The 15,157-nt window shown below is 37.9% G+C and overlaps 1 protein-coding gene across 3 annotated transcripts in view; it reads right to left on the reverse strand.

The window, feature by feature from the left end:
* Window positions 1-6,937: 6,937 nt before the first annotated feature.
* LOC149255088 (DNA photolyase) overlaps window positions 6,938-15,157 on the reverse strand; it is a 217,915-nt gene continuing 209,695 nt past the window's right edge. For 2 of the 3 annotated variants that reach the window (XM_089457169.1, XM_089457167.1), the window contains 5 exons: window positions 8,298-8,396; window positions 7,924-7,971; window positions 7,600-7,710; window positions 7,271-7,436; window positions 6,938-7,151 (listed from right to left, as the gene is read on the reverse strand). In XM_089457169.1, coding sequence (XP_089313295.1) covers window positions 7,072-7,151; window positions 7,271-7,436; window positions 7,600-7,710; window positions 7,924-7,971; window positions 8,298-8,396 — 504 coding nt within the window. In that variant the 3' untranslated portion in view covers window positions 6,938-7,071. The remainder of the gene's footprint in view (window positions 7,152-7,270; window positions 7,437-7,599; window positions 7,711-7,923; window positions 7,972-8,297; window positions 8,397-15,157) is intronic. The other variant, XM_089457168.1, reaches the window with a different exon arrangement.

Raw genomic sequence — 15,157 nt, forward strand, 5'->3', positions numbered from 1 at the left:
TTTGAGGGGGTAAATTAGGGCTTGAAGTCAGCGAATAGTGAAGAAACATAGGGCCAACATAGTTTTCTGGAGAGCAACACTTCTATAGCAGTTGGGAAATTTTGTACTGATCATCTGAGGTTTGTAGCTTGCCTTCTTCAAGCCAAGGTGCACCTCTTCCATCTTCTATTGTACTCCAACCATTAATAAAATTTGGCCAGTTTGGTGTTTGCGGCGAAATTTCTATTATGTGTGTTTACTGAGCAAATTTGTGTTTTGAAATTATTGCATGTCTTTGTTATCACTGCAAATTTTCCATTAGGAATATTACAACATTTCGATGGACTTCATAGTGGGATTGTTAGTTTTTGGTAGCATCGGATGTGCTCTAGCCATGAAAATTGGTGGAGAGGCTAAGACACATGAGTTCTAAAGAACTTGAAAACCGTTTGGTGAAATTCCATTCGAATTGTATTTTATTAAAATAATTAATATTTTTAATGGGGTTCCTAAGTCTAAACTTAGGAAAATTAAAATATTAATGGGTATTAATCAAAATATGGGTGAGAATGATCTAGAAGATGGATCAAGTCATGTTTTAATCTTAGTTGTTGATTAGAGACTTAATCTCGGCCATTGCAGTCTCAACAAGAAAAGTATAAGAAGGAGGCTTGGGGTTCATTTAGAAAAACACACAGAGATAACAAATTGATCTGAAGTTCGATTTTTGGGGCTAGGAAGCTGAGAAATTCGAACTAGGTGAACAATTGCAGTAGAGGGGCAAGGATAGTTCGGGAGTATTGACAAAGAGGTGAGGAGGAACTACTGGAGGCAGCGTAAAAACTAAGAGGACCGACGCTGGGCCAATCTGGGCCCACAAAGGCCCGACACAGAGCCAGAAGGGCCAGCACAAAAGCAGAAAACTGTCATCCACACAGAAAGCCGGAACTGCCGGGAAATTGCTAGAACAACTGAGAAAGATGATGCAGTAGGTAGAAGAGGCAGTGCAGGGATGATGAAGAGCCTGAAAGGCTGGCGCAGGGCCTACATCGGGCCAGCGCAGAAGTAGTCGGGGTTAGCCAGTCTTGCTGCCGATCAGCGAGAATCTGCCAGCTGAAGTGAGGTAAAACTCACTCAGTTTTTCCGCCATTGTATTTCTCTGTCACTGGATTCTCGAGAGAGCATCCAACATTCTATTCAAAATCACTGCTTAATAATACAAAACCCTCAGAGCTACTGCACTGGTTTTCTTGCATTGGGTTTTTCCAGGGACTATTTTGTCAAAAAATAACTGTCATATGTATCTTGTTTTTTGCTTAGTTTTTTGTTGTTGTATTCAAATGTTAAATAATTATAGGCTGCAGAAGTAATTTGCTCAAGTATTGAAAGAATAACTTGATAATGTATATTAAAATCAAGTACGTGAACTAGATTCAGATTTGCTGCAGTAGGGGTTCCTTGAGGATTAGGAATTTTCACATGGTATCAGAGCATTGATTTTGAAACAGGAAGAACATATCCAGCGCTGAGCAGAGAGGCCAAAAGTTGCACTTGGCAGCAATTCGAATCCCCTTGAAGGGATTGAGCAGTTGTTGTTAGGAAACAGAGATTTTGAGGAAATCTATCTCTAAGAGAGTTAACAAAGAGGTACGATTTCTAGTTCGTGAGCTTGCAAAGGCAGAGGGAGTGATGCACAGCCTCATCACAGTGCTTGAAAGGCGCAATTTGTGTCGGGGTAGAAATATGTCAGAAAAGAGTGAAGACACATAGAAGGGGAATTTTCTCCTCAAAGAACATTTTTCCAGAAAGTTCAAATTTCTCACTTGCTCGGCAGCTGAGCAGTGTTGAGAAGTGACTAGAGGAGTTAATTCAACAGTTTGGGTGAGATCACATCGTATGGGCTCAAATATCCGGATAGGTTGCAAGGAGCTTCCAACTATGTCATATAGAAGACCAGAATCTTAGTTGTTCTGGAGAAGTACGATCTCGAAGCCTAAGTCAAGAGTGTTGTGGTTGTTCCTGTTGACAATGATCAAAGGAAGAAGTACAAGGCCAAGTAGGGGAAGGCGAGGAGGTTTATTCTCGATGGAGTTCGAGATCATGTGGTCTCACACTTTTAGGGCAAAGATATAGCCTGAGAGATGTGGAAAGCTTTTTCTTCACTATATGAAGGCTCTTCCGAACAACAGAAGATGTACCTAGAACAAAAGTTGCAGCAAACATTGGTGCAAAAGGGAGAAGGAGTTAACTCCTATCTTCAACGTCTTCAGGACACCAGAGACCAACTTGCTGTATGGGGACTACTCCTCAATCTACCGCGATGGTAAGGACAACCCTGAATGGAGACTCAAATGAATGACAAGTCTTCATCCAAAGTATATTAGACAGGGAAATACTACCTTCATGGGAGGAGATGTGGGCAACCCTTCAACAAGAGGAATTAAGGAGGTACTTAGTCATGGTCAACCTCAATGGAAGCAGTGACAGCGACACAAAGATCAAGGAGGAGGAGGAGAACGTAGCTCTAGCATCAAAGGGACAACAAAGGAAAAAGTGGAAGAAGGACATTTCGAAGGTGAAATGTTTCAGATGTCGCGAAACGGGCCACTTTGCATCCCAATGTCCTTTGAAGCAAAAGGATAAGGATAAGAAACATGATCCTAAGGCTTCTCCCACCATGATTGATGAAGATGAGTTTTCCATGAGTGCCCACGCATCTCCAGGAGGGAAATGGGGTGATATTGTGCTGTAGTTGGGATGACCACACGTGGGTAGGATCCTTGAGGAGTCCACCTCTTGGATCAATTCCTTACTACGGGAGCCCAAGATTCAGCAATAGCAAGATGGACTTAGTGTCAGATGATGCAATGCAGTAGCCCGAGACCAAGAGCAGATCAGCGCAGAGCAAGGTTGGTAGCGATGCAGATGGAACAATGAAGAAGTCAGCAACAACACAGAAGATTCAAAGGGTCAGAGACTAGAGCAGTCATATTCCAAAATTCATGGTATTATGCTAAACACAGTTAATTTCAGTTAATTTTGGATGCTTTTCCATTGCTGAACATTAATTGGAAAATGACGTAGTGCAAAGCTAGCAGTGGCAATGTTAGCAACAGATGGAGAGGGATCTGTAGTACAAATGCAACAGTGGCAATGGCAGTGTCATGAGTAGCAGTACAGTAGCAATAGCATCACAATGTTGGTGGTAGCAACAATGCGGAAAGGAGATGCTTCAGAAGTAGAGCAGCATGTAGTTGGACATTGTTGCCAGAGCACTTTCCTTGCTAAGAGGGAGTGTTAGTTTTTGGTAGCATTGGATGTGTTCTAGCCATGAAAATTGGCGGAGAGGCCAAGGCACATTAGTTCTAAAGAACCCAGAAACCGTTTGCTGAAATTCCACCTGATTGTATTTTATTAACTTAATTAATATTTTTAATGGGGTTTCTAAGTCTAAACTTAGGAGAATTAAAATGTTAATAGGTATTAATCAAAATATGGGTGAGAATGATCTAGAAGGCAAATCAAGTCATGTTTTAATCTTATCCGTTGAAGTCTCAATGAGAAAAGTATAATAAGGAGGGTTGGTGTTCATTTATAAAAACACACGAAGAGAACAAATTGATCTGAAGTTCGATTTCTGGGGCTAGGAAGCTGAGAAATTTGAACTAGGTGATCATTTGCGGCATAGAGGAAGGTATAGTTCGATAGTACTGACAGAGAGACAAAGAGAATCTACTGCAGGCAGTGCATCAACTAAGAGGATTGATGCTAGGCCAATCTGGGCCCACGCAGGCCTAACACAGAGCTAGAAGGGCCAGTGCAGAAGCAGAAAGCTGCCCTCCACGCATAAAGCTGGAACTACCAGGAAACTTCTGAAATAGCCGGGAAAGATGACGCAGTAGGCAAAAGAGGAAGCGCAGGGCTGGCACAGACCTTGAAAGGCTGATGCAGGGCCAATGCAGAAGTAGCCGGGGTTAGCCAGTCTTGCTGCTGGATCAGCTGGAATCTACCAGGTGAAGTTAGGTAAAACTCACTCAGTTTTTCCTCCATTGTATTTCTCTATCACTGGATTGCCGGGAGGGCATCCGACATTGTATTCAGAATTAATGCTTAATAATAGAAAACCCTCAGAGCTGCTGCACCAGTTTTCCCGCATTGGGTTTTTCCGGGGACTATTTTGTCCAAAAATAATTGTCCTATGTATCTTGTTCTTTGCTCAATTTTCTGTTTCATGTATTCAAATATTAAAGAAGTGTAGGCTGCAAAAGTAATTTGCTTCAGTATTCAGAGAAAAACTTGGTAATGTATATTAAAATCAAGTTGGTGAAGTAGACTCAGATTTGCTACAGTAGGGGTTCCTTGAGGATTAAGAATTTTCACAAGGATTACCCAAATCTAGCAATTAAAAACTCATCATGGTTGTGGTTTATTGACTTTCCAAATATGCTCATTTTGTACCCTACAAAACCCTTTTAAAACGCTCAACAATTGCTCACGTTTTCATGGATAATATCTTCAAACTACATGGTATGCCACAATCTATTGTCACAAACCATGATCCCACTCTCACTAGTAAATTATGGCAATAATTATTCAAGTTATAGGGCACACAACTACATCTAAACAATGCCTATCACCCCCACACTAATGGTCAGATGAAAGCGGTCAACAAGTGTTTGGAAGCCTATTTGAGGTGCTTCACTTTAAAACAATAGTCTCAATGGGTTCAATGCTTACCCATAGCCAAATGGTGGTAAAATACAAGTTATGATGGTGCCACTCCCATTACCCCTTTTGATGTGATCTATGGCCAAAATCCCCCATTAGTATTATCGCACCTACTAAGTTTCTCAAAGGTACAAGAGGTTGATAAAACCCTTACAATTTAGGTGACATTCTTTGCACTCAAAGATAATATGGTTATGGCTCAAAATTGGATGATACAACACATTGATCTACATCACTTTGACTGTCATCTTGAAGAAGGGGAATGGGTTTTCTTTCATCTACGGTCATTTAGGTAGACTTCCCTTAAAAAAGACCACCACTAGAAGCTTGCAACAAAATTTTATGGTCCCTATATGATCCTTAAATGTATTAAGCTTGTGGATTGGGTTACAAATTAGCACTTCCAAGCCACTCTAAGATCCATATTGTCTTTCATGTCTCTTGCTTAAAGAAAGTGGTTGGATCCAACTATCGTGTTAAATCTAGTTTGCCTAGATTGAATGAAGAACGTTCCATTTGGTTGCAGTTAGAGGTTGTATTTGACAAATGAGAGTTTCATCTCTGCCAACACATGATCTATAATGTTTTAACATAATGGAAGGATACACAACCAAAGGATGCCACATGGGAACCAATAATTATTCTGCGACACTTTCCACATCTCAAGCCTTAGGTTCTATTTTAAGGGGGAGGGCATGTTTGGGTCCTAACCTCCCAAACCCCCTAAGTAGTTAGACAACTATGTACTGTTATGTATGTAGGTTGTCATTAGTTTAAAAAATCCTATATGGTAGCGTGAACACAATTATTGTAAGAAGACTTACTAGAAGGTTCTACTTACCAGAAAGTTTCTTCTCTATAATCTTCTTAGAGAATAGAAAGGACTATATAAAGATGTAGAAGCATTGTAAAAGAAGTTTCATAAATTATTTGTAATCTAAGCTCTGCTCTATTAGAGGTTGCCCCCTTAAAGAGGAAAATGAACATTACTTCCGTATCAATAAATGTATAATATTATGGTTCATATTGTCTATCATGTTTGCAATTCTATTTCTTTCTACAATATATCTAAGTAATATATGTACTTTCTGCTCCTAATATTTGGCACACCACAGAATCCATAGCTCATTACAAAAGTGATCTTTGTAGATGATTGATCACGATGAGATAAAATTTATATATTTTTGATATCATGTTGTATTGGTTATTGAGTTTTGTATCCTTCACTATACAACTATTAGGATTGCATCCTAGTATACTGATGTTTTATTTTATATATACATGACAGTGTGATTAGTTGTTGTTGATTTATATTGAAAAAAATGAATATTTTATATGTTGTAATTCCTGTTCATTTTTCTTGATTATTGCCCATTTAATTTTGAGGATTTTCAATTATGATTATTTTATCTATGAGGTATACCACTCATCTACAATGAAGTCTCTATTGGCCAATATGCAACTATGAATTATGAAACCCTTATGATTCTAAGCCAATTCTAATACATATATATAATGGAACCTACTCAATGCATCCATTTATCTTCATCTTCATTTGCTATTTTCTTCAAGGTCAGTGATTCCTTATAATAATTTAAAATAAAACTTTGTTAATCAAAAATTATAGCAAAGTAAACCAAAGCCTGCCTGTGGATCAACATCTTCTAATAGTCCCTCTTCATTGTAAGTAGGAAACACATGATGAATGAAAAACATGTATGGTTCCCTTAGCCGTATCATATTTAATTATCAATAACTCAGGGAGGGTATTAAACAGATCTTTCTATATGTTAATCAAATTTCGTTATTATATTATGTGCACTGTGAAGCATTGACTTTTGCTATATTAGTGTTAATATATTTTTAAAAATGTTCCATTTTTTTTTGCAGTGTACAAATTAGCTGCATCATGCAACAGGTAAATTGCCAAGTAAATATCAAAGGAGTAATTTCATTTCTTTTAGTATTACGGTTATATGATGGAGCCAAAGAGACTCTGAACAGCTGCTGGACTGTCCCGTTTCCTGAGATAATTAAATTGGTACGAGGATTAAGACGATGCTCATTAGCTTCATTTGTTTTCACCATTTCGTGAAGAATAAATTCAGAATATTGTAAATACACTATTTTTGGCAATCTAACAGATTCGTGTCCAATATAGGCCACCATAAACTGGCCAGTCAAAGAAGCAAAGAACAACAATCTACCCCAGGAAATTGGGGACAATCTCTTACAGAATTAAAATAGCAAGAAACCAATTTATTAAAAGCATAGCTCTAATACACTCGAGAGACCAAAACAAAATTCAGTTGGGAGGTTTAAAATCATATACATAATTGTTTCTGCACTCGTGCCCTCAGCGGCTTAACAAACCTCAATCTGCTTAATCCAGCCATTAATGATTGAGTTTACTTCGTTTGGGATTTCATCATGAGGGCAATGACCTGTGATTAACAGCCATATCATGAACTGATTATATTTTCCTTGACACTCATTTCTAAGCAGTTAACAATACAAGTTATCAAAACACTAGTTTATAACGCAAGACCTCAAGACCTTTTACCTGTTATTGAGAGCCCTCCTTGAGGAGACAAAGAAATGATATAAAGCCTTATGTCAAACATAGATTCAGAAGTACCTGCATTCACATCTTCAAGAACAACTGTGTTGCATTGCTGCTTTAAAAAGGATGCTGTCCTCTTGGATTGGAATAATGGATCCTTGTTTCCCTGGGATTGTTTTTAAGATTGAAAACAAAAACATCAGGCCAATTCACAGAAGCTTTATAGAAAGTACATGTGCCATCTTGTTATGTAGAAGAGAGCTATAACGAAAAGTGTTTACAGAATATGAAACTAGTTAAAAAAAACCAGGATAGCTTTATTCACGTACCTGAATAAGCAAGACCTTTTTGTTGTACGAATCCAATAGGTAGTTTATTGGAAGAGATAGTTTGAGGTCAACTATGCTCTCCAAAACTGCCACCGTATTAGGATCATATGACTGAAAATCATGTTTAAGGAAAAAGATATTATGAAAATGAAAACTGTCAGGACACACTTATTGAAACTATTTTTAAGAATATTCCAGAATTCAGTAGATTCAATCTAAAGACATCCATTGGAATAGTTAGTATATAGGTGAAATTTCAATTTACACCATCTTCATATATCAAATTTTAACTTTTTACACAACTTTAACTGAAAATATGGATACAGCTCTTAAAATTTCCCCAAGCAGCCATTCATCTGCTCGTTCTGGATTCTGCAATGAAATAGGCAAATGCCAATCAAAACCATTATAGAATTGAGGGATATCCCAGCAGGACATAATCGATGATCACTAGAATTCAATCTTGTCTAGTTGCTTATGAAATTATATACTATGTCAAAACAATAAAACCCCATGGTTTTGAGTCTTGACTACATAAATGCATCAAAAAATGGCATTCCATTATTAAAATTTCAAAGATAAGCTCCATAATGTAGAATCACTCCCAACAATATTGCAATAGGTTAAAAGGAGAAACTCCATAATGAAGTAGAATCACTCCGAACAATATTGCGGGAGGTTGAAAGGAGAAAACCCACTGTAGGATAGAACTTTTTCAGCATTCTTTTTGCCATGGCCTTCAAGTAGAACAGCAGAAAGCGAGCACCCAACTGTGAAACTGCCGAGTTTGGATTGGGCTGCAACGAAAGAACAAGAATATTCAAATGACACTAGTAATCAAACTCTTTTTAGTCCACTCTATCTGGTATAACAGGACAATAAAATCCCATCTAACAAAAAAAAATGCATTAGAGGGGGCTGTATGGATGTGAACTGGCGTGTTAAACAATCGAAACATACAATTAGCATATTTGAAAACATGCTAACCATGACTCATACATAAACAATCCTTTGTCATTATCGAGATATCAATACATTGTAAGATTTTTGTATAACGAGTCATCTTAAAGGGACACCATTCCAGGCAGGTTAGATGCCATTTCTCAGTAGGAGTACAAACGTCATGCTGACAAAATTGGCAATTAAAGTAGGCACTGATTAATTGTCTCGAGTCTGCCCTCTTTTACTGGCAATTTACCTTTTATGTATGTTCTAGGATAGTGATTGCTTATATTGGTCACATGTCTCCTTTTATGGTCATTTTGGGTAGAGTTCCCCTTAACTGATTCAACTTTGGCTATTGTCCTTAATTTAAAAGACACATCCAACATGTCGATTTTGCATGGCGTTACCTTCTCTAAGCAACTTGAATTTCACTAACAATGGCTTTTAATCCTTTCCTTGGTCATATTGATCCCTGATGTGCCTCTACGCTGAAAAATTATTCCAAAGTGGTTTTGAAAACTTTTTAAATGCTTGCGTCTTCTGTTGGGTTTTACAACCAAATTTGGTTGATAAAACTATTGACAACACGGAAAAGTAAATATTTAAGACATTATTATAGTCACTCAAAATTACACAACAGTTCATAACATAAGGTAAACCACATTCATCACAGATGACAGAAAACACACAACTTATCCAGATTCCTGAATGTAGGGAATAGTATTATAATAAATCCCTCACACTGCCTTAGCATTATTTGGCCTGAAGTCATGGATTTTTAGGTTGTTACTCCCTGTATATTCTTCATCTTTATATTCAGAAGTTAGAACCATGATAGAGTTAGTATAGTTCTATTACGAAATCTTGCACCTAAGTGCAAAGCCTTCAAAAGGTACCAAGACTAGTGGAACATTAGAAGTGTTGCCATTGTAGTGTAACAATTAATTCACATGAAATATAGTGCAAAACCCAAGAATGCAAGAAAAAAGAGATAAACCCTAGAAAGATTTCTTTGATAATAGAAAATATAGAGCTATGTTTGCTTGCCTCTTCAATGAGGCAATCTCCAAGAGCAATGCTCCAAATACAATAACAATTTTTGACAAAACATTACATAACCTTTTACTCTATATATTGTTGGCAGCATGGTATTGGCATTGATGTCAACCATGGGGAGTCAGCCAATTGAGTTGGGCATTGATGTCAACAAGCTTGATGGACGCGTGATGACAATCAGAGGTTTGTTGAAGTGTTCCAGAGTGTTGCAGAGGTTTTTGCAGGTTGTATAGTTGCTAGGCATTATGTTGAAGAAGTTGGTAGCACTATTGAGTAGAAGAGTTTGAATTTGATGTCTAATGCTTGCAAATTTGGCGTTTAGAAATTTGGAGTTCGCAAATTTGGCATTCGCAAATTTGGCGTTCACAAATTTGGCATTCAGAAATTCAGTGTTCACAAATTTGGCATTCAAAAATTTGGTGTTTAGAAATTGGGTTCTCAGAAATTTGGCTTATGCAAATTTGGCGTTTGAAAATTTGGTGTTGACAAATTTGGGGTCCACAAATTTGAATTTGTCATGATTAATTATTTGATTTGGTCCTAATTGATTTGGTCACAAAGATGAAGTGGAAGATAATTAATGCATTGATGTGGTCCAATTTGTGACATGGGTAAATTGTTTTCAAATGAGTAGCCATAGATCAATCACGGGGTTCATATGCTCTGTGTTTAGAGCAGAACAAATACACCTGAAGCATATTGCAGGCAAGGATCAGATTGTATGGTTGAGCTTTAGAAGGAGCATTAGAATGACCATATTGTTTATTTGTATTGCAGATCCAGTTGTGAAATTATGGCAGAATATTGACAATGTTGGTTATATTGTTGTTGATGTAGGGAATTATGTTTTTGGAGCTATAGCATTATATTGTTGCAAAAAGTTTATATGCTATTGTTAGTATTTTGATGTAGCTTCCATGTAATTGTATTTCTGGAGTATTAGCTTGATTCTTGTATATGTTATTGTTGGGGTTTGTTAGTTTGATATATTGCTGCTATATCTTGGGAGTATGTTGCTAGTGTTATATGGCTGAGTTTGTATGTGTAGTGAGTTTATATTGATGCCATGTAATTTGTATTGCTGCTGTTCAAAATATTTGAATGTATGTTGTTGCAAGGGTTTGACAATGAGATGTATTACTGATGAGTAGAAAAGACTAAGAGGGTCCATTATGAAAATTGTGAAACAAGACTCAAATTTGTATTGTGTAGAGAGTAGTAGATTCTAGTATGAAATTTTGTGAAACATGGTCCATAAGAGCTTGAAGATTGGGGCCTTCAGTGAAGTGAAGCAAGCAATGGCTTGTTGATTCAAAGTGTAGCGACATCCTTCAGGTAGTGGCCTGAGAACTTGGGAGTAGTGGCTTTTGTCTAGTGGTGGCTAGAAAGACTATTGGGTGTTGGGGCATCCAACAGGTGGTGGCCTGCAAAGTCTTGGGAGTGGTGGCTTCCAACAAATAGCGTTCTACAAAGTTCAGGAAGTGGTGGCTTTCATTAGGTAGCATCCTTGATCGAGAGTTGCTTGGTGGTGGCCAGTGTACATGTAAAAGAAGATTTTAATAGTAGAAGAAGAGCGAAGCAGATGGTGGATTTTCTCCCGAAAGGGTTTCCACCTTACATCCTGTGCCTTCTTATGGGTGTTGTTGTTTGATGTGCTTCTCTTATGGTTTATTTGTATTGCTGCTCACTTGGTTTATCAATATGCATTTGGTGATTAATTAATGTGTTGTTGGATAAATAATTGATGATTAAGTTGATTGTTAAAGAAATGGTAAAAAGTGGTTAAATTGATTCATTCTGTACAATACTGATTGACCCCCCTCTTAATATTGTCAAGCTTCCAACAATTGGTATTAGATCTAGGGTTTTTGGGTGCATCTTGACTGCTAGAAAGCAGATTCATGTGAAAATTTTGACTTTTTTTCCAGAGTGAATTGTCAAGGAGTATCTGCACTTACTGCTACCAGGTATGGGCTCAAAAAGTTAAATCTGAGTTATTAGCTTATGGATCGGACATTTGTACGCTAGTGTGTGAAGGCTGTGGCCTAGATCCTATCTCAGCTATGGTGATGCAACATAATGCACAGGTCAGGTGTGTGATCTACAGAAATCTTCATAATGCAGATCTGGAGAAGATAGCAAATCTGAAATCTGCAAAGGCGATTTGAGACAGGTTGCAGGTATTTTATGGAGGTGACAGTAGCAGCAACAATGGTGAGAAGAATAGCAAAAAGAAAAAGAAGAAGAAGGCCTCATAGAAGAAAGAGTCTCACCCCCTTAATGTGAATGGCTCGGCTGATCATAAGAAGAAATCAGAAAATAATAAAATATAGGCTTAGATGAGAAGCAGTAGAGTAGATTTGAAGGTAAACATATTGATGAGTTATTTCTGAGTTACGCATTAGATAGTCATGATGATAACCATTTAGATCTGATTATTCAAGATGACGATGTTAAGTTTCTCAACGCTGAATATGAATCAGCCATGGTGATTATTGATAGATTATTTGCTGAAGTTAGTAAACTAACATTTGCATGCAAAGATCAAGAAAACTTTTTGCAGATTGGTGATGAAAAGGAAAAGGAGCTCAATGAGGAGATCATCAATTTAAAGACCCAAACAAAAGACGCTAGAAGAATTGAGGATGTAAAGGCCAATCAGCTAAAAGAAAGAGAAGGCTGAATTGAAGAGCTTGAGGCTGGAGTCGTCACTTTGAGAAAACAATTGGAAGAGAAAGACAAGAAGCTGAAGTTGGAGAAGAGCACCATAGCCTTGGACAACATGCTTAAAAACCAAAGATCTCCATTGAACAAATCTGGTCTTGGCTTTCACAAAGGAGAGTCTAGCTCGCATGTAGGCAAGAACCAGTGTTGTTAAAATCGCGATAAAATCGCGATTTTATCGTAAAAGCGCGATTTTTTCATTTAGCCGATTCAAATCGCGATTTTTATACATAAAAATCGCCACTTTTTTTTATAACGATTTTTATCGAAAAAATCGCGATTTTTTGAAAAAATCGGAAAAAAGCGGGAAAAAATCGTTAAAATCGGGAAAAAATCGTTAAAATCGGGAAAAAATCGGAAAAAAGCGGGAAAAAATCGTTTGGCACAAAAATATTCATTTTTTTTCAATTTTTTAAAAAAAATGAATATTTTTGTGCCAAACGATTTTTTCCCGCTTTTTTCCGATTTTTTCCCGATTTTAATGATTTTTTCCGCTTTTTTCCCGGCGCCGATTAAATCCCGATCGCGATGTGTGCAACACTGGCAAGAACAACAATGCTGAATCGAAGAAGACTGTAGCAGGTAACAACAACAAGAGTAACAAAGGAGGAAAGAAGCAATAGATCCAACAACCTAGAAGAGTGCATAGAGGAGCACCCATGTCAAGAGGACCATTCACTCCTAGGGTTAGAGATTGTGATAGAATGGATAGACTTCAAAGGAGAAGAAACAATCCATTTTCTCCTTTAATGGATGATGTAGAATGTTACATCTATCACAATTTTGGACATGTTGCAGTTAGTGGTAGAAGCAGAGTGAATATATCTAGTCAACAAAGCTTGCAACAATTTGGGAAGCTAGGGAGATCAACCATCAGGTATACTTATGTGTTTAATGGTTATTTTTTCTCATGTAACCTATTTGGCCACAAGTTGATTGATTGCACATGGGCAACAAAGATCTAACATGATGAAGCAAAAGATTTGACCCCCTTGCATATTATCTCGGTCATGTGAGATGCTATGCATGATTCAAATTTAAACAGCAACACAACAAATTACAGGTATAACCATCAATACAAAAATGTAGTAGAAATAGCACTTCACTTCATTAATATCAAACACTGAAATATGCTTACAAACAGAATGGAAATAAGACTAGATCGAGCGATGGTAGCTTATCTCTGAGAAGAGATGTGGTGGCTACATGCCTCTGAACTGCGTTACAATGAAGCTCAAGGGCCTTTTTATTATTGAACAATAAGAGCAAACCCTAACCAACCAAAACCCTAACTCAAGGAGATGTAACACCAAGAGTTTATGTGCCCTGTTGGGGTTAGTTGGACAACCAACTTCCCAGGGTTGCGACTTGGTCATGTTATCTCTGTTTGACATGTATGATACCCCATTGGAAAGATCTCTCCGAGGTCTATGACAAAAAAGATGATTTTATCAAAAAATTGTTGGCGGTAGATTGCCAAAAAATGTCGTTTAGGGCCTCAAAATGGCTCCGAAGTTTAGGACCCGAAAAACTGCTCAAAATAGTAAACTGTGCTACAATTAAGGAAACTGAAAAACTGAAAGAAACGATGGTGGGGGTCCAAGTGGAATTGGCAGGTGGCCACCAATATCCACCTAGATCAATGCATTTTACAATTTGGTCACTTGGCTAGAGATTGCATGCTATCTGGTTACTCAAGGTAGATCCAACAAAAGAAGTAGCTAAAGCAGAATAGGCCTAGTAGAAAACAAGAGGAGAGTGTGCATTTCACAAAGCAACCTACCACAATTTGGAAGAATGAGAGAAGTAGGTCAAGTGTGGCATTGCCTTAGGCACGTTTGATCATGATGGCTGATGGTATATAGATAGCACTTGTTCCCAACATATGTCAGGGGACAAGAGTGGTTTTCTCTCTTTGAGGAAGACCAAAGATGGCCATGTAATTCTTGGAGGCAATACACTTACTGAGGTATTGGGTAAACGAAAGGACAATCAACTACCTCAACACTTAGGCAAAAATTCAACAAACAATCAACTTGGGCAGCCCAAGGCTTTGCCCACTTACAAGCCAACAAAAACTCAGAAAATTTTTGCATAGTTTGTCTGTCCAGATCGCCTTGGTCTCCTCTTCTTTATGCTCCTTGCCTTGTTGTTTTCCTCAAACTTCGCTGGTCTTTTATGACTTGCGAACTTCACTTGATGCCTTCTTCAACGAATGCCTTCGTTTTATTTATATGTCAGTTTGCCCTTGCCAAGGGGTGTGACTCCTTGTTGAGCCAACCCGTCTATGTCTATCGCGACCTCGCAAAATCACCAACTTTCTTGGTGTGCACAATGTCCATCGCACAGGCATGTTGCCCAACACCCCACCTTTGTGTGAGAGTGCCTTGGGCACACACCATCGCACACCATCCATTCCAACTTCCATCGCGTGTCGTGGACTTTATGTCAAACGCCTAGCTTTGTTGCAACTCTCGGTTAACTTCATACACATGACATGTCGGGTAGGCACCCATTCCATCAAACACCCAACTCGTCTAACCAAATTTGTTTCCTTTTGTGTGCACGCTTCCACCGTGGCGCCAATGCTACCCTTCGCACATGACCAAGCTGTGAAAATTTCACCACTGAAATTCTATTGTAGCAACTGGAATTAATTCTTCTAACTGTAAATAAATTATGCAGTTTATTGCTACGACAACTCCAAATTAATCACATTGCAATCTTCACAAATAAAAAATACCGCGGAAGATAAACTGGAAACTGAGAAAATACTGGCACACACACAAAAATATAACATTGTTATTTTTGGACAAAAGTCCCTAGAAAAACC

The sequence above is a fragment of the Pinus tabuliformis genome, chromosome 7 (assembly GCF_031772625.1).
Source record: "Pinus tabuliformis cultivar Carrire ecotype Pingquan chromosome 7, CPIR1, whole genome shotgun sequence".
NCBI classification, from domain to species: domain Eukaryota; kingdom Viridiplantae; phylum Streptophyta; class Pinopsida; order Pinales; family Pinaceae; genus Pinus; species Pinus tabuliformis.